The 25,891-nt window shown below is 41.4% G+C and overlaps 2 protein-coding genes across 3 annotated transcripts in view; one reads left to right on the top strand and one right to left on the bottom strand.

Moving 5' to 3' along the window:
* Positions 1 to 21,163, bottom strand: part of mindy3 (MINDY lysine 48 deubiquitinase 3) — a 49,426-nt gene extending 28,263 nt beyond the window's left edge. Inside the window, exons 1-11 of one of the 2 annotated variants that reach the window (XM_061915746.1) lie at positions 21,040 to 21,163; positions 20,033 to 20,351; positions 15,011 to 15,090; positions 14,853 to 14,913; positions 14,558 to 14,773; positions 14,208 to 14,259; positions 5,468 to 5,582; positions 5,319 to 5,392; positions 5,125 to 5,204; positions 4,818 to 4,888; positions 3,664 to 3,744 (exon numbers count right to left, since the gene is read on the bottom strand). In XM_061915746.1, the coding sequence (XP_061771730.1) occupies positions 3,664 to 3,744; positions 4,818 to 4,888; positions 5,125 to 5,204; positions 5,319 to 5,392; positions 5,468 to 5,582; positions 14,208 to 14,259; positions 14,558 to 14,773; positions 14,853 to 14,913; positions 15,011 to 15,090; positions 20,033 to 20,153 (951 nt within the window). In that variant the 5' untranslated portion in view covers positions 20,154 to 20,351; positions 21,040 to 21,163. Of the gene's footprint in view, positions 1 to 3,663; positions 3,745 to 4,817; positions 4,889 to 5,124; positions 5,205 to 5,318; positions 5,393 to 5,467; positions 5,583 to 14,207; positions 14,260 to 14,557; positions 14,774 to 14,852; positions 14,914 to 15,010; positions 15,091 to 20,032; positions 20,352 to 20,519; positions 20,935 to 21,039 lie in introns of those variants that run through there. The other variant, XM_061915745.1, reaches the window with a different exon arrangement.
* Positions 21,164 to 21,455: 292 nt separating this feature from the next.
* The window catches only part of si:dkey-12j5.1 (uncharacterized), a 128,358-nt gene continuing 123,922 nt past the window's right edge, over positions 21,456 to 25,891 (top strand). The window contains 3 exon segments of the mRNA XM_061915747.1: positions 21,456 to 21,654; positions 21,787 to 21,896; positions 23,529 to 23,894. Of these exon segments, the coding sequence (XP_061771731.1) occupies positions 21,588 to 21,654; positions 21,787 to 21,896; positions 23,529 to 23,894 (543 nt within the window). The 5' untranslated portion in view covers positions 21,456 to 21,587.

The raw sequence follows: 25,891 nt of genomic DNA, 5'->3' as shown, positions 1-25,891 counted from the left end.
CATCAGTGCTGAGTCAATAAAGCCAGTGAGTGTCCCAAATGTATTTAGAATTATTTTCCCCATCACAATTGTTAATCATTTTACACCGATTTGTTCACCTGCATTGCCTTAACGGTATTACAGTTACAACCAACTCTACATACCGTATTTTTCGGACTATAAGTCGCAGTTTTTTTCATAGTTTGGCCAGGGGTGCGAGATATACTCAGGAGCGACCTATGTGTGAAATTATTAATACATTACCGTAAAATATAGAATAATATTATTTATCTCATTCGCGGAAGAGACGAAGAAAACGTCAGCAATCATCACACATACGCCAGCAATCGTCAGATACACATCAACCATACTTGCCAACCCTCCCGGATTTTCCGGGAGACTCCCGAAATTCAGCGCCTCTCCCGAAAACCTCTCGGGACAAATTTTCTCCCGAAAATCTCGCGAAATTCAGGCGGAGCTGGAGTCCACGCCCCCTCCAGCTCAATGCTGACCTGAGTGAGGCCAGCCTGTTTTCACGTCCGCTTTCCCACAATATAAACAGCGTGTCTGCCAATGACGTTAAAACTGTAGAATGATTGAGGACGAGTTCTTGGTTTCTTATGTGGGTTTATTGTTAGGCAGTTTCATTAACGTCATCCCAGCGCGGTAACAACACACAACAACAGCAGTCACGTTTTCGTCTACCGTAATGCAGCAACGTTGTGACACTCTTAAACAGACAATATTGCCATCTACTGTACATGCATACGGTTAGAAAAATAGTGACAGAGAATAGAACACGGATGGACAATTCAACCCTTAACGCAACAATGAGTAGATGAGTGTTATGTGTGTGTATATGTGTAAATAAATGAACATTGAAATTCAAGTATTTGTTTTTATTCATACGTCAACCAATAAGAATTTGGCGGGGGAGGGTCATGGCAGAAGTGCATTGTGGTTCATGGAATGCTAACTGCTATATGCTATATGCTACTGCCGTAGCTATTAAAATGAATAATTTCATCGTTGGTGGTAACTTATAAAAACTGAGAAGCGCTGAACAAAAATTGGACCATCCTGTACTGTAGATTACAAACTGGACGTAGTGAAATATGCAGCAGAAAATGACAAGAGGAAGCGGCGCATACCTTTGGAGTTGGCAGAGTTGTTTAGAAGCGACATCGAGGAAGAAGATTTCATCAGATTTATTGATTAGGAGTGACAGATTGTTTGGTAAACGTATAGCATGTTCTATATGTTATAGTTATTTGAATGACTCTTACCATAATATGTTACGTTAACATACCAGGCACATTCTCAGTTGGTTGTTTATGCGTCATATAACGTACACTTATTCAGGCTGTTGTTCACTATTCTTTATTTATTTTAAATTGCCTTTCAAATGTCTATTCTTGGTGTTGGATTTTATCAAATAAATTTCCCCCAAAAATGCGACTTATACTCCAGTGCGACGTATGTATGTTTTTTTCCTTCTTCATTATGCATTTTCGGCCGGTGCGACGTTTACTCCGGAGCGATTTATAATCCGAAAAATACGGTATATTTCCTTGCCACCTAATCAGATGCAAATATTGTGTTATACACTATCCTTTAGTTGCTACCAATGCTAACTACATTTCACTGTCTGCGTAATTATACCACGCACAGTGAAAATAAACCTATGTCTAATAAAATTAAATATTGGGATAAAGCGAAAACATCATGACTACATCAGAAGCAAGCGGGTGACCTTTCCAAAGTGTTCAGCTCCCTTCCGCAAAAGCTCCAGTTCAAACAAATCTAAGCATTCATTCATTTTATTAAAACTAACTCAAGGGAGTATTTTCCCAAGATGTACAATACCAAAATGAAATGTCTTCCTTTTTTTTTTTTTTTTTACTACAAACCATCCTCGGACAGTTCAGAAAATGAACACTGTCTGGTTGTCATTTTGTAAGACAAGAGTTTATTTGACTGACACTGACAACCAGCGCCTCATGAAGCCTTGTTTTAGCTTCAAATAGGATTGCAGATTTTTCTGCTTTACACAAGAATGCTTTCGTGGTCAGTTTAGCCACAAGTAATCATTTTGACAATCAATAATACTTTTATGTACAGTACATTTGTAGAGCAGAATGAATGGTTTCTGCAGCTATCAGCAAATCTAATTGTATGCTTTTTAATGCAACTTAAAACAAATGTAATGCCCCTGTCATACTGCAGATCATTATTCTGTATTATATAACGCATACAATTGTCTGTATGGACAACATTCTAAGCATTTGACAATGATAATCTTGAATAATTAAACAGTAGTTGTAAACATTTGACAATGATAATCTTGAATAATTAAACAGTAGTTGTAAGCATTTGACAATGATAATCTTGAATAATTAAACAGTAGTTGTAAGCATTTGACACTGATAATCTTGAATAATTGAAAAGTAGTTGTCAGCATTTGACGATGATAATCATGAATATTTGTAGTTTACAGTAACTGTGGCTAAATTAAGCAATAATGTAATCAAACTATATAATAATAAAAATACGTAACCCTTTCAAACGCAATAAACATTTTTCATTAATATAGTATTTTTTACCATTGTAATTGAAAGGTAAATAACTTAATTATATATTGTATATATTAAATAAAGGTAAAGAAACAAAAATAAAATGTTTTCAATCTCCGTGAACAAAAATTAGATATCAATAAACATCAAACATCTTGAATCAAGTTTCCAGTTGGAAGAACTGGGTCAGTTGGTTTGTTTTGTTGCCAACGCATTTACGGCATACTTGCTCATTCGTCTATGATGGGCTCATGCTGCTCATTCAGTTTAAAATTAAATAATCTCACACAGGGACATTCATCTTGGTTATTATCTTTATTCCTCCTAAATTGTGTTACTTAGCAGTTTTTCTCACTAGTAAGTCGCGACGAGCGAAGTGATGTCCGTGTATTCTGTGTGTAAGCTAGCGGTCCCGCCTGCTCATACCGAAACAAATATTTTGGATGACTGACACGAGGCTTCACTCTGTTACTTTATTTGTAATGTTAAATAAACATGCTCAGGTGACGAGAGCGATGCAGAGAGTGAGACCTCTTGTATCCGTTTTGAAAGCCAGAGTTGAAGAAAAAGAGCACACGTGGACATAGCCATTTATCGATGCCGGCAAAGTTATCAAGTTTATTTTAATTTATCGCTCAATCAATTGACTTATTGACTAGCCCCCAGGATTACAATTGTATGAAAATTGTGTAAGGCCTCTGGACTATTTAATGTTTTTTAATGCCATTTAAGGCCTACATTTTCACAAAATCCATTTAATGACTTAATGCAGAAACCCTTTACTATGATAATTTATAAACTACAAACTGATGCAGTTTTTGAGCTTGCATGTTTCTACAAAGATAGCATGGTGACAGCATTAGGACAAGGCCTGTACTCCTTTTATTAAAAACTGGATATCTGAGAAATCAAGAATGAGCATTGTCCACATATGACTTGCTTCTGCGTTCATTTTTATCTCCTACCTCACACTGATATATGACCTGCCTTTATTAATCTGTTAAGGGGGTTTCATATTTTGGTTTTCCTTACCTGTCGAGGAGCCTGGCTCTTGTTAAACACTGAGTGACATGCGTTTGGACAATTACAAAACAAGTGTATTAAAACTTGCCTTTGTGAAAAACACAGAGAGGTGAGTTTCACTGCCAATGATCCAAATAGGGAACTCAGGAGACTTCAGGAATGCGCCCACCTGAAATAAATGTACAGAAAGACTTGAGTTTCCAATGGATGTTGATTAGATTTGTTATTTCTATAATGAATCACACTGATGGGTTTATAAATATGTCACGAACAGAATTTTTTCCTGAAACATTGTCTAATATATCAGTGGAAACTTTTTGTTAAGAATTTAGATTCTTAATATAGCAGCTTGTGAATAAACTAATACTAGGTGGTCTCCCAAAATCTTCTTTTCGATTCTCTCTGGAAACCATCATTGTGCTGATAACTTATTTGGTACAGTTTATTTGTTCCAGACATGCTTAAAAGGTTACATTAAGGAACATCACATGATTACAGTTACAAAACACAACATGTCAGAAAAAGAGTAGGAAGTAGCAGCACTTATTTAATTGTAAGACTAACCCCTTCTGCTTATCTATTGCAGATAATTCATCCACATCTTATCTGTATACATGTTGACACGTTTTGTCATTAAAAGGTTTGTCTGGTGGGGAGAAAAAAATAATAAAGATTGCGTAACAACAGATTGACAGCATATGCAGTAATGAAGAGAAGAAAAAGGAAGGAATAGGAAACATTTTAAAAATAAAAAGAATACAAAGTAAGCAAAAAAGTGTACAACAATGACAGAAAAAGAAGAACAAAGTGGAAAGGAGTACAAGTTATAGTCGTTACAGCATTAAGATAAAACAAAGCCAGTAACAATAATAGACACATTGTAGTGGAAAACAATTTCCTTTTACAGGTAGGTGCTTTTGTTGGCAATAACAACCATAATTCATTAGAGGTCACATCTTACAGCAAGTATTTTAAGCCTACAATATAATTTCTTGTCAATGCAAGCTTTAAAGCGTCAGGGGTGAGTTTGTTTCTAAACACTTATTTTCACACAGGACCCATCGGTGTGGTTTACATTAACAGTATAACAGGAATGTACAACCCTGTAACAGTGTGTTTGTTTATGTAGTGACATGTTATTTTTCATTTTAGTCACTTTCTGATTAGACATTGCGTTACCCTGTAGTGACATAAAAAGTGTTATTTCTCATTTTAGTCACTTTCTAATTAGACTTTTGTTACCTTGCAATAGCGTAGTGACTCCATGAGTGTGAGGAATCCAACTGCTGCCTGTTTATGAATACCATGTAGCTCTAGAAATAAAGACAATGAAAGTCACAAAAAGGTGGACAAGTTAGAATTCCTTCTGTGATTCAGAAACGCAAGCAGGAACGTACAACTATTGCCCTCTGGTGGACATGATCAACACCTACAGTTAGAAAACTGAGCTCTAATACAGATACCTAAGCTTACAAACGTTAATGGTGTACTGCTTTTTAAAAGTGTGAGTGTTGTAAGGATGTATTGTTTGCTTGCTTTTGGTACTTACTCATGCCAGAACACTCCCGTTCTCCATCCCAGACATTAGACACAGCATGGCCAGTTACAAGGAGGTTCACCAGACTCTGACTACAAAAAAAACACACAGTAAGAAGAAATTACAAAGCCCGTTGATGCAATTATAGGTTAAACCATGTAACTGTGCATCAATTTTTGTCCACACGTGGGGATGAAGTGTGTTACCTTCCATGGCCGTGCACTGGATCTATGAGGGGTTCCATCGTGTCTTGGATCTCATTTCTGATGTTCTCAATGCCCTGTGCAAAAGGGAAAAGGCCTGACTTCCGAAGTTCACAACCGACATGCTCTTTTTTTCTTCCATTTGTGGCTACCTTTGTTAGGATAACAGAGTAGAGGAAAAGCAGGACTCCACAGCACCCCTTCCAGGTTTGGTAGAGAGAAAGCACCTCCTCTCTGAGGTCAGACACTGACATAACTACTCGCTTGCTGAAGGAGGAGACCAACACAAAAATAATCAATCATGAAAGACACAAAATACTAAATACCAACTTGTTGGATTCTAAAATCCGGCCCATGAGATGAGTGTGCTAATTGTAAAATTAAGCTGCATTTTTAAATGAAAAAAACTGCTGTTCTAAATGTGTCCAGTATTCTATTAGGCAAGCAAATAGTTTATACCATGGTGAGTAAGTATACCAAGCAAGAGGTATACGGTAAAACGGGGCTGCAACTCCTCGCCCTCAACCAAACGTAAAACAAACGGGAGTAAAATAAAATATTGGTGACCCCACTTAAAATGCTGCATGAGGCACTGCACACATTGATATAGTTCTGTTAAAATGATTGTCTTCTGTGCAAATTTAAAGAAAGTGAACAGTGGAAATGACAAATGAGGTAGTTGGTACATAGAAGAGTTTTTATTTACGATTTATTTGGTTTATGTTCAATCCAAGATGGGCTGTTTAAACTTAAAGTTTATCAGCTTTGTAGATACACTGAGATAGTCTAAGTTCATTGTGTTCTTTACAGGGTTTTTCAAACTGCACCAATTTTTTTCCTCAGAATTTTTAACTAACGTCAAGAGGATTATTTGTCCATCCATCTTCTTCCGCTTATCCGAGGTCGGGTCGCGGGGGCAGCAGCCTAAGCAGGGAAGCCCAGACTTCCATTTCCCCAGCCACTTCGTCTAGCTCTTCCCGGGGGATCCCGAGGCGTTCCCAGGCCAGCCGGGAGACATAGTCTTCCCAACGTGTCCTGGGTCTTCCCCGTGGCCTCCTACCGGTTGGACGTGCCCTAAACACCTCCCTAGGGAGGCGTTCGGGTGGCATCCTGACCAGATGCCCGAACCACCTCATCTGGCTCCTCTCGATGTGGAGGAGCAGCGGCTTTACTTTGAGCTCCTCCCGTATGGCAGAGCTTCTCACCCTATCTCTAAGGGAGAGCCCCGCCACACGGCGGGGGAAACTCATTTCGGCCGCTTGTACCCGTGACCTTATCCTTTCGGTCATGACCCAAAGCTCATGACCATAGCTGAGGATGGGAACGTAGATCGACCGGTAAATTGAGAGCTTTGCCTTCCGGCTCAGCTCATTCTTCACCACAACGGATCGGTACAACGTCCGCATTACTGAAGACACCGCACCGATCCGCCTGTCGATCTCACGATTCACTCTTCCCTCACTCGTGAACAAGACTCTTAGGTACTTGAACTCCTCCACTTGGGGCAGGGTCTCCTCCCCAACCCGGAGATGGCATTCCACCCTTTTCCGGGCGGGAACCATGGACTCGGACTTGGAGGTGCTGATTCTCATTCCGGTCGCTTCACACTCGGCTGCAAACCGATCCAGTGAGAGCTGAAGATCCCGGTCAGATGAAGCCATCAGGACCACATCATCTGCAAAAAGCAGAGACCTAATCCTGCGGTCACCAAACCGGAACCCCTCAACGCCTTGACTGCGCCTAGAAATTCTGTCCATAAAAGTTATGAACAGAATAGGTGACAAAGGACAGCCTTGGCGGAGTCCAACCCTCACTGGAAATGTGTTCGACTTACTGCCGGCAATGCGGACCAAGCTCTGGCACTGATTGTACAGGGAGCGGACCGCCTCAATAAGACAGTCCGATACCCCATACTCTCTGAGCACTCCCCACAGGACTTCTCGAGGGACGCGGTCGAATGCCTTCTCCAAGTCCACAAAGCACATGTAGACTGGTTGGGCAAACTCCCATGCACCCTCAAGAACCCTGCCGAGAGTATAGAGCTGGTCCACAGTTCCACAACCTGGACGAAAACCACACTGTTCCTCCTGAATCCGAGGTTCGACTATCCGGCGTAGCCTCCTCTCCAGTACACCTGAATAAACCTTACTGGGAAGGCTGAGGAGTGTGATCCCACGAACACACCCTCCGGTTCCCCTTCTTAAAGAAAGGAACCACCACCCCGGTCTGCCAATCCAGAGGTACCGCCCCTGATGTCCACGCGATGCTGCAGAGTCTTGTCAACCAAGACAGCCCCACAGCATCCAGAGCCTTAAGGAACTCCGGGCGGATCTCGTCCACCCCCGGGGCCTTGCGACCGAGGAGCTTTTTAACTACCTCAGCGACCTCAGCCCCAGAAATAGGAGAGTCCACCACAGATTCTCCAGGCACTGCTTCCTCATAGGAAGACGTGTTGGTGGGATTGAGGTGGTCTTCGAAGTATTCCTTCCACCTATCCACAACATCCGCAGTTGAGGTCAGCAGAACACCATCCGCACCATACACGGTGTTGATAGTGCACTGCTTCCCCTTCCTGAGGCGGCGGACGGTGGTCCAGAATCGCTTCGAAGCCGTCCGGAAGTCGTTTTTCATGGCTTCCCCGAACTCCTCCCATGTCCGAGTTTTTGCCTCAGCGACCGCTGAAGCCGCACACCGCTTGGCCTGTCGGTACCTGTCCACTGCCTCCGGAGTCCTATGAGCCAAAAGGACCCGATAGGACTCCTTCTTCAGCTTGACGGCATCCCTCACCGCTGGTGTCCACCAAGGGGTTTTAGGATTGCCGCCCCGACAGGCACCAACTACCTTGCGGCCACAGCTCCGATCAGCCGCCTCGACAATAGAGGTGCGGAACATGGTCCACTCGGACTCAATGTCCAGCACCTCCCTCGTGACATGTTCGAAGTTCTTCCGGAGGTGGGAATTGAAACTTTCTCTGACAGGAGACTTTGCCAGACGTTCCCAGCAGACCCTCACAATGCGTTTGGGCCTGCCAGGTCGGTCCGGTATCTTCCCCCACCATCGCAGCCAACTCACCACCAGGTGGTGATCGGTAGAAAGCTCTCCCCCTCTCTTCACCCGAGTGTCCAAAATATGAGGCCGCAAATCCGATCACACAACTACAAAGTCGATCATGGAACTGCGGCCTAGGGTGTCCCGGTGCCAAGTGCACATATGGACACCCTTATGTTTGAACATGGTGTTTGTAATGGACAAATTGTGACGAGCACAAAAGTCCAATAACAAAACACCACTCGGGTTCAGATCCGGGCGGCCATTCTTCCCAATCACGCCTCTCCAGGTTTCACTGTCGTTGCCAACATGAGCGTTGAAGTCCCCCAGTAGGACAAGGGAATCACCCGGGGGAGCACTTTCCAGTACTCCCTCGAGTGTACCCAAAACGGGTGGGTACTCTGAACTGCTGTTTGGTGCATAAGCACAAACAACAGTCAGGACCCGTCCCCCCACCCGAAGGCGGAGGGAGGCTACCCTTTCGTCCACTGGGTTGAACTCCAACGTGCAGGCTTTAAGCCGGGGGGAAACCAGAATTGCCACCCCAGCCCGTCGCCTCTCACTGTCGGCAACGCCAGAGTAGAAGAGGGTCCAGTCCCTCTCGAGAGAAGTGGTTCCAGAGCCCTTGCTGTGCGTCGAAGTGAGTCCGACCATATCCAGCCGGAACTTCTCCACTTCGCGCACTAGCTCAGGCTCTTTCCCCCCCAGTGAGGTGACGTTCCACGTCCCAAGAGCTAGCTTCTGTAGCCGAGGATCGGACCGCCAAGTGCCCTGCCTTCGGCTTCCGCCCAGCTTACATTGCACCCGACCTCTATGGCCCCTGCTATGGGTGGTGAGCCCATTGGAGGGGTGACCCCCGTTGCCTCTTCGGGCTGTGCCCGGCCGGGCCCCATGGGAACTGGCCCGGCCACCAGGCGCTCGCCATCGTGCCCCACCTCCGGGTCTGGCTCCAGAAGGGGGCCCCGGTGACCTGCGTCCGGGCGAGGGAAATATGGGTCCATGTTTTGTCTTCTTCATAGAGGTCTTCGACCTCTATGATTATTTGTGATATTTAAATTTTCAGAATGTTCTTGTTCTATTTTGGGCCAAAGTAAAACACAAAAATATCTGAAGTTGTAGTAGTTATATTTTCAAGTTAATATGCCATAATTTTAGAATAGATATTCCTCTTTTTAGCCCCTGAGCTAAAATGAGTTTGACACCCCTATTTTAGAGCATATGAAGTGTTTTAAGAGCATAGGATTTGTTCATAAGTGTGTGTGAAAGCAGAGTGGTGTGTGTGGAGGGCTGAGAAATATATAAAATGCATAGAATACTCATACAAATTGTAAAATAAGCAGCACCTCTACTTATCGAACATTCACCTACTTCAGTGCGGTCCTGAAAATTCCCCTACCCGGTGTAGTCAGAAGGTAACCCCCACGATAATCAAGGAACACTGTACTCCGTTTTAAAGCACTTAATAGTTACCGTACTAACCTGAATGTTTTTTAATCTTAAAAAAATACTCTAATTTATATTTCGGGGACTAAAAATGTTCACTGTACATGCAAACCAACAGGTGACATCAAACAACTTAGCCCGAGAACTTTTCCTCCTGTCACTCATTCACATTTGGAGTGATACTGCTGTGACAAGACCCTCTGTGTCAAACGTTATTAACAAGTTAGCAAACTAGCAGAGTTGATGTCACAGCCTTTTCACTGTGTTCCAAGTTATTATGCAAAGTGCATTTGACTCAATTTTTTATAAATAATTGATGCAAATGTCAGTCAGTATGATTTTCAAGTCATCAGCCGTTAAGAGTTTGATTAAAATTTCATTGAACAAATCTCGAAATGATAACATTATTTTTACAATACAATAAATAACTCAGTCTGCTGTTCCAAATTAAGCACATAAGTGTTTCAATACTTTTTGTTTGGCTGTAAAGAACTCAAAATGGTCACATATTGAACTTGTAGCATAAGACCATAAAAATCAAAATATTTTTGATTGAAATAACTTTTGATGAAACCGGCTGAGTTACATGTTAATTAATATTGGACCCCTTGCTTAATATCACTTTCATAAGCCTTACATCCATTGAACTTGTGAGTTCTTGGAGTTTCAGCTTTAATTAATTTGCAGGATGTTAGAATAGCGTCCCAGAGCTGCTGCTTGGATATGAACTGTCGCCCACCCTCATAGATCCTTTGCTTGATGATGCCCCAGAGGTTTTCAATAGGGGTGATGACAGGAGGATGGTGGCCACACCATTAGTTTATCTCTTCTTATCTCCATAGCAGCCAGTGACTCGGTGGTGTTCTTTGCAGCATGAGATGGGGCATTGTCAAGCATTAAAAATTATTTAATTGGTGAAAGGTACGGTTCTTCTTTTTGTACCATGGAATAAAGTGGTGAGTCAGAAACTCTACATACTTTGCAGAGGTCATTTTCACACCGTCAGGGACCTACCAGCTCTATCCCCATAATTCCAGCCCAAAACATTACACCCCCAACCCTTGCTGCCGTCTCAGCCTTGTTGAGACATTGTGGCCATTCACCAACCATCAACTGCTCCCGCCATCTGGACCATCTAGGGTTGCACGGCACTCATCGGTAAACACAACTGTTTGAAAATGAGTCTTCATGTATTCCTGAGCCCACTGCAACTGTTTCTACTTGTGAGCATTGATTAGGGGTGGCTGAATATTAGTTTTAAGAACACTTGCAAACTTCTTGAGGATCCTACATCTTGAGGTTCGTGGGACTACAGAGGCACCAGCGGCTTAACATATCTTTTAGCTGCTTTGCAATGGCCTTTTAGAAGACTTAGACTTAGACAAACTTTAATGATCCACGAGGTAAATTTGTTCAGCTCCTCTCTAAATCCGATGAAGTTTCTACTCGATCTGTTAGTAGGTCTGTAACGGTATGTGTTTTTGTGTTAATCCGTTTCGGTAGCTCAGTTGGTAAAGTGGAGGGCTGTAACTGTTCATGCTGAGTTCCTTTGGGCACTGGTTCAAATCCAGCTTGATGGATCACTTATTACGTTTTTACCATGAATTGATTAAAGTGGACCCCGACTTAAACAAGTTGAAAAACTTATCAGGGTGTTATCATTTAGTGGTCAATTGTATGGAATATGTACTGTACTGTGCAATCTACTAATAAAAGCTTCAATCAAATAATCAACAGTGCTATTCAGAGCGCGAGTAAAAAAAAAAAAAAAGATTAAATTCCCAGTCCACAAGTATTCTCATTCACAACACGTTCTCTTAGATTTCCATGTTATGATACATCTTCACATTATTTATTGACTCTATCTAAAAAAGATAAAAATATATTTTTATTTAAATGAAGATATGAAATAATCCTAAATAAAATACAATGACTTGGTTTATATTATTGTACCTGTATATACTAGGTCATAAAATCAGTGTCAGTTGAGGCGGTCCATAGGTTGCGTGTAGGGATTTTTAATGTCCAGCAGATGTCAGTTTTTGTGACATTGACACAGTGTCAATACAGTTTTGCAATGTGTCAAAACGATACATGACGCCTCATCAACCCATCACTAGTATTATCTTACGCTTTTCAGATCGTCTTTCTTCCCCATATAGCTTGAAACCTGTGGCCTGCTTAATAATGTGGAACATCACTTTTAAGCAGTTTTCCTTTGATTAGGCTCACCTGGGAGACTATTTATCACAGGCGTCTGAGATTGATGTCAATGAGCTACAGAGCCTTAAGCCAATACCATTTATGAGTTTAATGGAAAAAAACAAAAATACATGTTTTTGACTGTTAAATCCAATTTGCATTAAACTTTGGAACACAGTGTAGGATATCACTTTTTATACTCGACCAGTTATCAATTCACTAATACTAAAAAAAAAAAAAAAAAAAAGAAGCATGTTTTTGGCGTCAACATTTTTTGTCCAAAAAAAGGGTCTTGACAAAGAGGGGTCATCTTATTGTCAGGGTCAGTCCAGTATTTTATCCAGCTTACGTTTCTTGGCATGCAGACAGACAGCAGTGCCTCTTGCTGATTTTGGACTCTGCAACCAGTACTGTATGTGTTGTATGGTTTAATACTGCTTTGGAAAAAGCTACTTTAAATTACTTTAGTGTTAAGGTCTCAAACTCACAACCCACCTAACTTCCAAGTTCAGTTATTAAATGTGTTAGATATAAATATAAAAAGGAATACAATGATTAGCAAATCATTTTCAACCCATATTAAGTTGAATATGCTACAAAGACAACATATTTGATGTTCAAACTGATAAGTCTTTTTTTTTGCAAATAATCATTAACTTTAGAATTTGATACCAGCAACACGTGACAAAGAAGTTGGGAAAGGTGGCAATACATACTGATAAAGTTGAGAAATGCTCTTCAAACACTTATGTGAAACATCCCACAGGTGTGCAGGCTAATTGGGAACAGATGGGTGCCATGATTGGTTTAAAACAGCTTCCCAAAAAATGCTCAGTCTTTCACAAAAAGGATGGGGCGAGGTACACCCCTTTGTCCACAACTGCGTGAGCAAATAGTCAAACAGTTTAAGAACAACGTTTCTCAAAGTGCAATTGCAAAAACATTTGGGATTTCAACATCTATGGTCCATAATATCATCAAAAGGTTCAGAGAATCTGGAGAAATCACACCAGGTAAGCGGCATGGCAGGAAACCAACATTGAATGACCGTGACCTTCGATCCCACAGACGACACTGTATCAAAAACCGACATCAATCTCTAAAGAATATCACCACATGGACTCAGGAACACTTCAGAAAACCAATGTCACTAAATACAGCTCGTCACTACATCTGTAAGTGCAAGTTAAAGCTCAACTAGGCAAAGCGAAAGCCATTTATCAACAACATCCAGAAACACCACCGGCTTCTCTGGGCCCGAGATCATCTAAGATGGACTGATGCAAATTGGAAAAGTGTTCTGTGGTCTGACGAGTCCACATTTGAAATTGTTTTTGGAAATATTCGACATCGTGTCATTCGGACCAAAGGATAAGCGAACCATCCAGACTGTTATCAACGCAAAGTTCAAAAGCCAGCCTCTGTGATGGTATGGAGGTGCATTAGTGCCCAAGCCATGGGTAACTTACACATCTGTGAAGGCACCATTAATGCTGAAAGGTACATAAATGTTTTGGAACAACATATGCTGCCAACTAAGTGCCGTCTTTTTCATGGACGCCCCTGCTTATTTCAGCAAGACAATGCCAAGCCACATTTAGCACGTGTTACAACAGCGTGGCTTTGTAAAAAAAAAAAAAAGAGTGCGGGTACTTTCCTGGCCCGCCTGCTGTCCACACCTGTCTCCCATCGAAAATGTGTAGCGCATTATGAAGCGTAAAATACGACAGCGGAGACCCCAGACTTTTGAACGACTGAAACTGTACATAAAACAAAAACGGGAAAGAATTCCACTTTCAAGGCTTCAACAATTAGTTTCCTCAGTTTTCAAATGTTTATTGAGTTTTGTTAAAAGAAAAGGTGATGTATCACAGTGGTGAACATGCCCTTTCCCAACTACTTTGGCACGTGTTGCAGCCATGAAATTCTAAGTTATTATTTGCAAAAAAAAAAAGTTTATGAGTTTGAACATCACATATCCTGTCTTTGTAGTGCATTCAAATGGATATAGTTTGAAAAGGATTTGCAAATCATTGTATTCCATTTATATTTACATCTAACACAATTTCCCAACTCATATTGAAACGGGGTTTGCATGTATTCTTCTACTGAGAAAAAACCAACAACACCATTCAACAATTAAGTTTCAAGTATGAGCATAAAAAGTCTTAGATGAGGTAAAAAACAAGTGTCACTTACCTAAGAATACTGTGAAATCTCTCAAAGCCAAGGTCCTCAGCAGTCAAAGCAGCTAAACACAAACACTGCAGTATCAGAGCATAACACAGCAACAGACCATAGTGTTTTACAGCTAGTCATCCAGAGAGTGTATTACAGCTAGTCATCCAGAGAGTGTATTACAGCTCGTCATACAAAGTGCATTATAGCTTGTCATCCAGAGAGTGTATTACAGCTATTCATTCAGAGAGTGTATTACAACTAGTCATCTGAAGTTTATTACAGCTCGTCATCCAAAGTACTATTTGTGTGACTAATTTTAAAGACAAAGACTGAGTGAAGGAGTGTAACTCAACAGCTATAAGACTCACAAGATTGCTGCTGCTGCTGCTGCTGCTCCTCAGGTGGTTGGCTGCTCTCCGGCTCTGGCGTGCCTTCAGTTTTTGACTGTGCCTTCATCTTAGTATGGTTATGAAGGCTATGTCCCTTGGCCCACGTAACCAGGCAGAATTCTGTAGAGGAGCTGGAACAGGCCGACTCTAGGATCTCACTCAGCGTGGAGCACAGGACTGTTTTCTGTTCTTCCTCTGGCATGCATAAACAAATCCGGCAAAATGTTTTATGCATAGGGAAAAAGTAGTTTGGCGTTTCAAGTAAGTAATCTACCGGTTATGTGCCGCCAGTCTGACGTCTCTCGGTTAAAGAGAAGGGTCTTCAGGAGGAATGCCTGCAAGGAGCAAAACATGTACTTAGCTTTCTCAATGGGTTGTGTCTCAATTTGTCTTTTTGGAGTATTATATCAAAAGATTTAAAAAGAATCATACCTGCACGGGTACAATTACAGCACACGGTCCTCCTTCAAACTGCTCCAGTGCTGTGCGTTCACTCTGACTGAACACAAACCCTTAGATGCAGAGTTTAAAAAAAAAATACATGAATAAACCAAAGCTATAGCTGGCACTTTCACTATGTACACAATAAGAAAATATTTAGTTGGACTTTACCAGAATGGTGCAGAAAGGATTACTGCACAATTATTTCCAATGGCATCAATAATAATGTGTGCTAATAAGGACTGTCAAATTATTACATATGTTTTTAAATCTGATTAATTACATTTTGAAATTTGGATTAATCACAATAAATCACAGGTGATTACTCACTTACATAATTAAAAGTTCCTTCAGAAAAGACCCCAATATTTGTACATAAATGCAATTGTATCCATCCATCATCCATCATCTTCCGCTTATCCGAGGTCGGGTCGCGGGGGCAACAGCCTAAGCAGGGAAACCCAGACTTCCCTCTCCCCAGCCACTTCGTCTAGCTCTTCCTGGGGGATCCCGAGGCGTTCCCAGGCCAGCCGGGAGACATAGTCTTCCCAACGTGTCCTGGGTCTTCCCCGTGGCCTCCTACCGGTTGGACGTGCCCTAAACACCTCCCTAGGGAGGCGTTCGGGTGGCATCCTGACCAGATGCCCGAACCACCTCATCTGGCTCCTCTCGATGTGGAGGAGCAGCGGCTTTACTTTGAGTTCCTCCCGGATGGCAGAGCTTCTCACCCTATCTCTAAGGGAGAGCCCCGCCACACGGCGGAGGAAACTCATTTCGGCCGCTTGTACCCGTGATCTTATCCTTTCGGTCATGACCCAAAGCTCATGACCATAGGTGAGGATGGGAACGTAGATCGACCGGTAAATTGAGAGCTTTGCCTTCCGGCTCAGCTCCTTCTTCACCACAACGGATCGGTACAACGTCCGCATTACTGAAGACGCCGCACCGATCCGCCTGTCGATCTCACGATCCACTCTTCCCCCACTCGTGAACAAGACTCCTAGGTACTTGAACTCCTCCACTTGGGGCAGGGTCTCCTCCCCAACCCGGAGATGGCACTCCACCCTTTTCCGGGCGAGAACCATGGACTCGGATTTGGAGGTGCTGATTCTCATTCCGGTCGCTTCACACTCGGCTGCGAACCGATCCAGCGAGAGCTGAAGATCCCGGTCAGATGAAGCCATCAGGACCACATCATCTGCAAAAAGCAGAGACCTAATCCTGCGGTTACCAAACCGGAACCCCTCAACGCCTTGACTGCGCCTAGAAATTCTGTCCATAAAAGTTATGAACAGAATCGGTGACAAAGGACAGCCTTGGCGGAGTCCAACCCTCACTGGAAATGTGTTCGACTTACTGCCGGCAATGCGAACCAAGCTCTGGCACTGATCGTACAGGGAACGGACCGCCACAATAAGACAGTCCGATACCCCATACTCTCTGAGCACTCCCCACAGGACTTCCCGAGGGACACGGTCGAATGCCTTCTCCAAGTCCACAAAGCACATGTAGACTGGTTGGGCAAACTCCCATGCACCCTCAAGAACCCTGCCGAGAGTATAGAGCTGGTCCACAGTTCCACGACCAGGACGAAAACCACACTGTTCCTCCTGAATCCGAGGTTCGACTATCCGACGTAGCCTCCTCTCCAGTACACCTGAATAAACCTTACCGGGAAGGCTGAGGAGTGTGATCCCACGATAGTTGGAACACACCCTCCGGTCCCCCTTCTTAAAGAGAGGAACCAACACCCCGGTCTGCCAATCCAGAGGTACCGCCCCCGATGTCCACGCGATGCTGCAAAGTCTTGTCAACCAAGACAGCCCCACAGCATCCAGAGCCTTAAGGAACTCCGGGCGGATCTCGTCCACCCCTGGGGCCTTGCCACCGAGGAGCTTTTTAACTACCTCAGCGACCTCAGCCCCAGAAATAGGAGAGTCCACCACAGATTCCCCAGGCACTGCTTCCTCATAGGAAGACGTGTTGGTGGGATTGAGGAGGTCTTCGAAGTATTCCTTCCACCTATCCACAACATCCGCAGTCGAGGTCAGCAGAACACCATCCGCACCATACACGGTGTTGATAGTGCACTGCTTCCCCTTCCTGAGGCGGCGGACGGTGGTCCAGAATCGCTTCGAAGCCGTCCAGAAGTCGTTTTCCATGGCTTCCCCGAACTCTTCCCATGTCCGAGTTTTTGCCTCCGCGACCGCTGAAGCTGCACACCGCTTGGCCTGTCGGTACCTGTCCACTGCCTCCGGAGTCCTATGAGCCAAAAGGACCCGATAGGACTCCTTCTTCAGCTTGACGGCATCCCTCACCGCTGGTGTCCACCAAGGGGTTTTAGGATTGCCGCCCCGACAGGCACCAACTACCTTGCGGCCACAGCTCCGATCTGCCGCCTCGACAATAGAGGTGCGGAACATGGTCCACTCGGACTCAATGTCCAGCACCTCCCTCGTGACATGTTGATAAAGAAGTAAAATACAGCACTATGTCATCAGTTTCTGATTTATTAAATTGTATAACAATGCAAAATATTGCTCATTTGTAGTGTTTTTTTTTAACTATTTGGAAAAAAAGATATAAAAAAAACAACTAAAAACTTGTTGAAAAATAAACAAGTGATTCATTTATAAATAAAGATTTCTACACATAGAAGTAATCATCAACTTAAAGTTGTAATAGAGATCCATATGGATCCATGAATCTTATTCTAAACATTTTTTCACAAAAAAAGAAATCTTTAACATCAATATTTATAGAACATGTCCACAAAAAATCTTGCTGTCATCACTGAATATTGCATTGTTGCATTTCTTTTCACAATTTATGAACTTATAGTCATATTTTGTTGAAGTATTATTCAATAAATATATTTATAAATGATTTTTGAATTGTCGCTATTTTTAGATTTTTTTTATTTTTTTTAAATCTCACGTACCCCTTGGCATACTTTCAAGTACCCCCATTTGAGAACCTGTTTTAGGTTTATATTGGAGTGAGTCAGTCTCCTCACTCATTTTTCTACTGACGTATGCATTGACCTGATCACTTGTAGGGTCAAAATAAATGACATGATTCATCTAAGTGTGTTCATGATTAATGTAATATTTTTTGGTGATTAATCACATGAGTTAACTCATTTATTTTGACAGCCGCAGTGCTAACCTGACCCTTAGAAAGTGATAAGAACAGACGGCTGTAGAGGTGCTTTGCCGTACTATAGAATATGATGAAGCGTAGGGAGCACTTGGCTTCAATGTAACCATGGTGGGAGATGAAGAAAGACCGCTTTGTTGTTTACTTTAATGTTAAAAAGCTAACAATGTTATGCAGAGATATAGTGATAACAATTTTCTAGACAAATTTTACTATTTATAGTCACGGTGGAGAGTGAGGGAGCGCAATATATCTTCTTCTTCCTTGAGGGTGCATAACAGAAAATATTTGAGAAAAACTGCTGTATACAAGTGATTATTCAACTGTAGTACACGGGCCCAATCTAGGGGTACAATAAAAAAATCTATTAAATATTGTAATGGTGACTTGAGCCGTTATCAAAGGGCTTATCAGCCTTTAATGGAAGTCATTACAAGCCGACTGTTGGCCGTAGTTGACTCCAAAATAAACAATTAAGACACAAACAGAACCGTATTACTCCATCATTTCTATTACTCAACACGTGAGAGAACTGAATGCTCTCCACATTCTCCGCAGAACACATGTAAACAAAGACGAACATTGGCAGAGAAATGCATGTAACAATGATGCATTCAAGGACATTGAAAACTGCTAAATATTGAAAAAACTATATTTGGAACCGAGCAAAGAACCCAGTCCAATACAATATAAAAAAATACTAACAATTAAAAACATGTTTTATTTTCCTATATTCAAACACAGTGTCACTGTTTCAACTGTGTAATGTTAAATATACTTGTTAAATAATACCTATGCATTGTTATTAAGGAATACTTAGACCTACCCAGCTACCATATTTTAATCGGTTGGTTATTATGGTGGTACTTGGAGAGCCAAGTGTTTTCTTAGGTGGTACTTGGTGAAAAAAGTTTGAGAATCACTGTCATACACCATATAAGTCTATAATAAATGCAAGTTAACACTCTTGCTCAAGCTGTAATACAATTTCTAACACGCACGAGAACATACAAACCCTTTATTCATTGAATCAATAACACTGAAATTTCACGACATAGTGAATTTGCAAACAGCTAAAATTATCCACAAAACACACTACAATCTGCTACCCTATAATACACAAAAATTCTTCTCAACAAAAGACGAGAAATATAATCTTAGAGAAAAATGTTATTTAAAACATTTGTACGCACACATGTACAACAATTAAGACCTTCAGTAAATCAGTATGTGGAATTAAATTATGGAATGGATTAAGCAAAGAAATAAAAAAAATTGTAATACAATGATCCAGTTCAAGAAACTCTTCAAACTTAAAGTGTTTACAAAGTACAAAGAAGAAGAACCATGATAAACATTATGTATTTATTACATCCATCCATTGATTTTTCTAGATAATCTTACTAATCTCACCATATGAAACATGATTTACTTCACAAATTATCATTTATTTATTTTTATGATTACATATGGAGTTTATTGTGAATAAATTGAGAAACAATAAGTGAACAAACGTTTTAGTTTTAGCAACTGCTATGTAAAGGAAAATGGGTAGGATTAAATAAATTTTGTTTCATCCTACTCCTTTCCAAACATGTTGAATAGAGAAACTGGAAATTGTGATGTATCATGTTGTATGCTTGCATGTTCGAAATAAACTCAAACTCAACTCAACTGTAGACAACTGTGACCTGTGTGCACCAAAACAAAGTGGCCATTTGGCTACTAATCAGAAAGTATCAGAACTCTGGTGAGATACAGCACTACATTTGGTACAGACAGAAATTGATACGAGTGTTTTCTGTTCAAACTTAGCGTTAACGTTTCAACGACAGTCTTGGCATCATACAGTACCTTGCGTCCATCTGCGGAAGATGGATGGCGAAACTCCTCCACTCGGTGGTCTTCCCCACACCAGATCAAGAAGCTCCTTATTTAGCTCGGACATGGCCACTTTCACTGGGGGTAGATCCATGGCCACTCAATCAACAAGCCAAAGTCTGTTAGGGCTAAATTGCAGGCTCTTCGGGTCGGCTGACAGTCCACTTCCCTGAGCAGGTAGAGCCTGTGGCATTGGCCACAAGCTACCTGTCTGAAACAAGGTACGTCTTCCTCTCTGGTCTGGCAGGACACTGGCTGGTACGAGGGATGACATCAATGTGGCGCCTTTAGCCTGTCAGGGGATAGGAGGAGTACATATGTTAGGCAAGAACATACCTGCCTGTGAATGGTATGTACACACAGTCTGCTCAGTGGCCTTGTGGTTAGAGTGTCCGCCCTGAGATCAGAGTTTCAAACTCGGCTGAGTCCTAACAAAGACTATAAAAAAGGGACCAATTACCTCCCTGCTTGGCACTCAGCATCAAGGTTTGGAACTGGGGGTTAAATCACAAAAAATGATTCCCGAGCGCGGCCACCACTGCTACTCACTGCTCCCCTTACCTCCCAGGGGGTGAACAAAGGGATGGGTCAAAGGCAGAGGGTAATTACACCACACCTAATGTGTGTGACAATGCTACTTTAACATTAAACTATGAACAATCATGGATATTAAAGATGGACACATCAGAAGGTAAAAGGCTAACAGCTAATTGCTGCAAGGAATGAATAACGATACAAGTGACGATAGCTGACAGCAATGATACGATTTTGTGACTACTTTGTTTCGTGGTATGAATTCGACGTATTATACAATTTAAACCTGGATGTGCTTGATAGGTAATGCTAACGTAGATTAGCATTAGCACCACTACAGCTAACCTCCCGAGTGCTTGGAAATGATATTTCCCATGACATTACATGCATGAGAACAGGGTTTCGTATTATATGTCCGTTGCAATAAGACAATAATGCAACATTACCTGAAATACTAATTCGAGGTTCCGTATTGAACGCGCGATGTCATTAATATTGTTAGCGACGCCTCTTGTGTCATTTGTATTTACAAGGGAGGCAGGGCAGCCTCTGTGTGACACTAACGCGCTTGTTCATTGGTTAAAATCCAGGACGTCAAGGGTACGTTCTTGATACGTAAAGCCATTGGTCCACACGTCTTTCAATCAAAAGAAATCCCGCCCCTAGCGAAGCCTCACTCTGCACATTGCATCCCGCGTAATATTTTGGGTAATTAATTATTACAAAATATTAGGGTTGGCATTGGGTGTTTTTTTTTACATTGTATAATCTGAGTACAAAAAAACTTAAAAACACAACGGTTTATTTTGAGTGTTTAATATGTTCTTTTATTACGGGTTAAATGGCCACTGCACTTCCCGTAGTTTCCAAGTGAGAATCTTGGTTCACGCATGCGCATCATGTCCCCTCCCTCAGAAAGTATATCCATGTGTTTCTGAGGCTTGACTTGGTACAATATTTTACTTGTGGAAATAGAAAGTGCCGTTTTTTCAATATGGGAGGACAAGCTAAGGGTAAAAAGAAAGGCAAACCACGGAGGAAAGAGAGCCGTACCGGCAAGGGTAAGCAGAGTTTGCTGTGATATCAACTTGTCAAGTCAGACACGGCAATGCTAGTTTTTTGTTTGTCATCAAAAGTCATTACATTAAAGTAAACATGAGTGGAAATGGTGGCTAACCTGTCATTGCATTTAGATCCCGGAATTGTGGCACTATCAGCGCAGGAGAGGATGCAAGTGAGAATGCATATGAAGGCAAAGAAGAAAACTGCTGCCAAGTACTCTATTGAGCAACTCCTAGAAAAGGTATAGATATACAAGCCCCGTTTCCATATGAGTTGGGAAATTGTGTTAGATGTAAATATAAACGGAATGCAATGATGTGCAAATCCTTTTCAATCCATATTCAATTTAATGCACTATAAAAACAAGATATTTTATGTTCAAACTCATAAGCTCTGTTTTTTTTTTTTGCAAATAATAATTAACTTAGAATTTCGTGGCTGCAACACGTCCCAAAGTAGTTGGGAAAGGGCATGTTCACCACTGTGTTACATTACCTTTTATTTTAACAACACTCAATAAACGTTTGGGAACTAAGGAAACTAATCGTTGAAGCTTTGAAAATGGGATTCTTTCCCATTCTTGTTTTATGTAGAGCTTCAGTCGTTCAACAGTCTGGGGTCTTGTTGTCGTATTTTACGCTTCATAATGCGCCACACATTTTCGACAGGAGAAATTTCTGGACTGCAGGCGGGCCAGGAAAGTACCCGCACTCTTTTACTACGAAGCCACTCTGTTTTAACACGTAGCTTGGCATTGTTTCGCTGAAATAAGCAGGGGCGTCTATGATAACGTTGCTTGGATGACAACATATTTGGCTCCAAAACCTGTATGGACCATTCAGCATTAATGGTGCCTTCACAGATGTGTAAGTTACCCATGCTTTGGGCACTAATACACCCCCATACCATCACAGAGGCTGGCTTTTGAACTTTGCGCCTATAACAATCCGGAGTTTATTTTCCTCTTTGTTCCAAAGGAAACCAAGTCCACAGTTTTCAAATATAATTTGAAATGTGGACTTGTCAGACCACAGAACACTTTTCCACTTTGCATCAGTCCATCTTAGATGAGCTCGGGCCCAGCAAAACCGGCAGCATTTCTTTGTGTTGATAAATGGCCTTCGCTTTGCATAGTAGAGTTTTAACTTGCATTTATAGATATAGCGACCAACTGTAGTTACTGACAGTGGTTTTAGGAATTGTTCCTGAGCCCATGTGGTGATATCCTTTACATTGATGTCGGTTTTTGATGCAGTACCACCTGAGGGATCAAAGGTCCGTAATATCATCGCTTATGTGCAGTGATTTCTCCACATTCTCTGAACCTTTTGATGATTTTACGGACCGTAGATGGTAAAATCCCTAAATTCCTTGCAATAGCTTGTTGAGAAATGTTGTTCTAAAACTGTTCGACAATTTGCTTACAAAGTGGTGACCCTCGCCCAATCCTTGTTTGTGAATTACTTAGCATTTAATGGAAGCTGCTTTTATACCCAGTCATGGCACCCACTTGTTCCCAATTAGCCTGCACACCTGTGGGATGTTCCAAATAAGTGTTTGATGAGCATTCCTCAACTTTATCAGTATTTATTGCCACCTTTCCCAACTTCTTTGTCACGTCTTGCTGGCATCAAATTCTAAAGTTAATGATTATTTACAAAAAAAAAAAAGTTTATCAGTTTGAACATCAAATATCTTGTCTTTGTAGCTTATTCAACTTAATATGGGTTGAAAATGATTTGCAAATCATTGTATTCCGTTCATATTTACATCTCGCACATTTTCCCAACTCAAATGGAAACGGGGTTTGTATATATAGCTATAACGTCCTTTTTTTCATGTCAACCTTATCATGCTGCTTTCTGTTGCACAGACAGAAGAATGCATGGACAGCTTTGACTTTGAGATGGCTGGACTGTACTGTCAACGTGCCTTGGACCTGGAGTCCGCCAACCTGCAGGCTCTTGAAATGCTGGGACACATCTCCTCTGAGCTTGGAGACACACTGAAAGCTAAGGGGATATCCTTTATCTGTTGTTGTCGCACATCATACCTTGTCGTAACTCGTGCTCCTTAACTAACTAACGCTTTTCTGCGTGCTGTGGAGCTGAGCCCTGATACAGGCCACAGTAAGTACATGTACCTGGGGCAGAGCCACACTGGCCAGGAGGCTGTAGATTTCTACACCAAAGGAATACAAGTCCTGCTCTCTGCACTGGACAAACAAGCACAAACCACTGTGAGTTCCTACTGATTTAAATTTAAGTGCAAGTGCATTATTCTCTATTCTCACAAGGTGGTGCTGTTGATTTTCTAAAGCATCAATGGAGTGACTGTTTCTGTGTTTTTTTTAAGAATGTGACATCAAGGGTAGTCACCATATTATAAAGAAATAATGTGCAACATTTCTAATGGAAGGCACAAATGGTGGCAATTATTTTGGTCAGGTGCATGCCATGTTGCTGCACAGCCTAATAAAGGCATGTTTTCCTTAATATAAATCATCCATTTCATCTCACATGGCACCGTTATATTGAAGGTATATATATCTAAAGCTGCATGTACACTACTTGAAAACATCAGATATACAGTACAGGCCAAAAGTTTGGACACACCTCATTCAATGTGTTTTCTTTATTTTCATGACTATTTACATTGTAGATTGTCACTGAAAGCATCAAAACTATGAATTGACACATGTGGAGTTATATGCTTAACAAAAAAGGGTGAAATAACTGAAAAAATGTTTTATATTCTAGCTTCTTCAAAGTAGCCACCCTTTGTTTCGATTACTGCTTTGCACAGTCTTGGCATTCTCTCATTGAGCTTCAAGAGGTAGTCACCTGAAAGGGTTTCACTTCACAGGTGTCATAGTTTTGATGCCTTCAGTGACAATCTACTAAGTAAATAGTCATGAAAATAAAGAAAACACATTGAAATGAGAAGGTGTGTCCAAACTTTTGGCCTGTACTGTGTAAAAAAAGATAAAGTGTGGTATGTCATCATTTGCTTTGTATAAACTTTATGGGTTTAGCTCTTGCAATACATTACTCCAGCATTAGGTGATTTACATTAAGGCTGACGAACATTCAACACAGTGATTAAAGGGGTGTCAAACTCATTTTAGATTGGGGGCCACGTGAAAAAAAATACTGCCAGCTGGTAAAATAGCGGCACAATAACTTAAAAATAAAGACAACTTTAGTTTTTCTTTGTTTAAAAACAGAACCAGTACATTCTGAAAATGTACAAATCATAATCTTGTTGTTTTTTTAATAGCATTCCATCTTTATTTGTTGTTATTTATACTTTCTGAATAAATTGTGTGATAATGTTCATCAGTCAACTCAATAGTGTTAATTTTCAACCTATCAGTATAAAAAAATTAAATCAATTTACAGGATGTTATTTATGTAATTTGCTAATTTTCCTCGATCGGTGCACTACCGTGGTTTATTTTGATTTTTTTTTTTACATATGTAGCATTATCTACAAAGATACGAATAATTGCTATTGCGACATCTACTGGACACATATAGAACAGTAGTTTCTTTCATTCAAAAATGTCGGCTCATTTTTATACTTAGCAAACTCATCCCGCGGGTCGGATAAAACCTGATTTCCCGCGCACCGTATGTTTGACACCCCTGCTAAAATGTTGCAATCATTGTAAACAGTCACTCATGCACTGTATTATTGATGCATTAAACAACGATGATACATACTGAGATACAAAACATTTTAGGAAATAGTTATACAAAATACATGTTTGGGTACACATCATTATATAACCCAGTTTCCCACAGGACTGCCATCCCTCTGTGGTGGTGAACAACGTTCCCTCTAAGGTGCGCGCCTGTGCAATTGCACACTGCTCACGGCAAATCTAGGCCGCGCACAAAATCGGATAAAAAGATAGGCGCATAACAGTGTGCACGTCTGCCGTCGCTCACATTACGCGCCACTGAATGCTCAAGGAGTTTTGGCGTTTGCTCACACATGAAAAATTGGAGGGAAAATTGGTGGGGATTAGAGTTTTTTCATTCTTTGTCAGGAGGTAGTCCTGGGCAGATAATTGAGCAAGTTATTTTGCCGATTTTGTTGGAAAGTGATAGCGACAAAAAAAGGCAGCACTACGTGGATCCCAACTTAAACAAGTTGAAAAACTTAATCAGGTGTTACCATTTAGTGGTCAATTGTACGGACTATGTACTGTACTGTGCAATCTACTAATAA

Source organism: Nerophis ophidion, linkage group LG11 (genome assembly GCF_033978795.1).
Source record: "Nerophis ophidion isolate RoL-2023_Sa linkage group LG11, RoL_Noph_v1.0, whole genome shotgun sequence".
Taxonomy (NCBI): Eukaryota; Metazoa; Chordata; class Actinopteri; order Syngnathiformes; family Syngnathidae; genus Nerophis; species Nerophis ophidion.
This window is presented reverse-complemented; position numbering and strand designations above follow the sequence as displayed.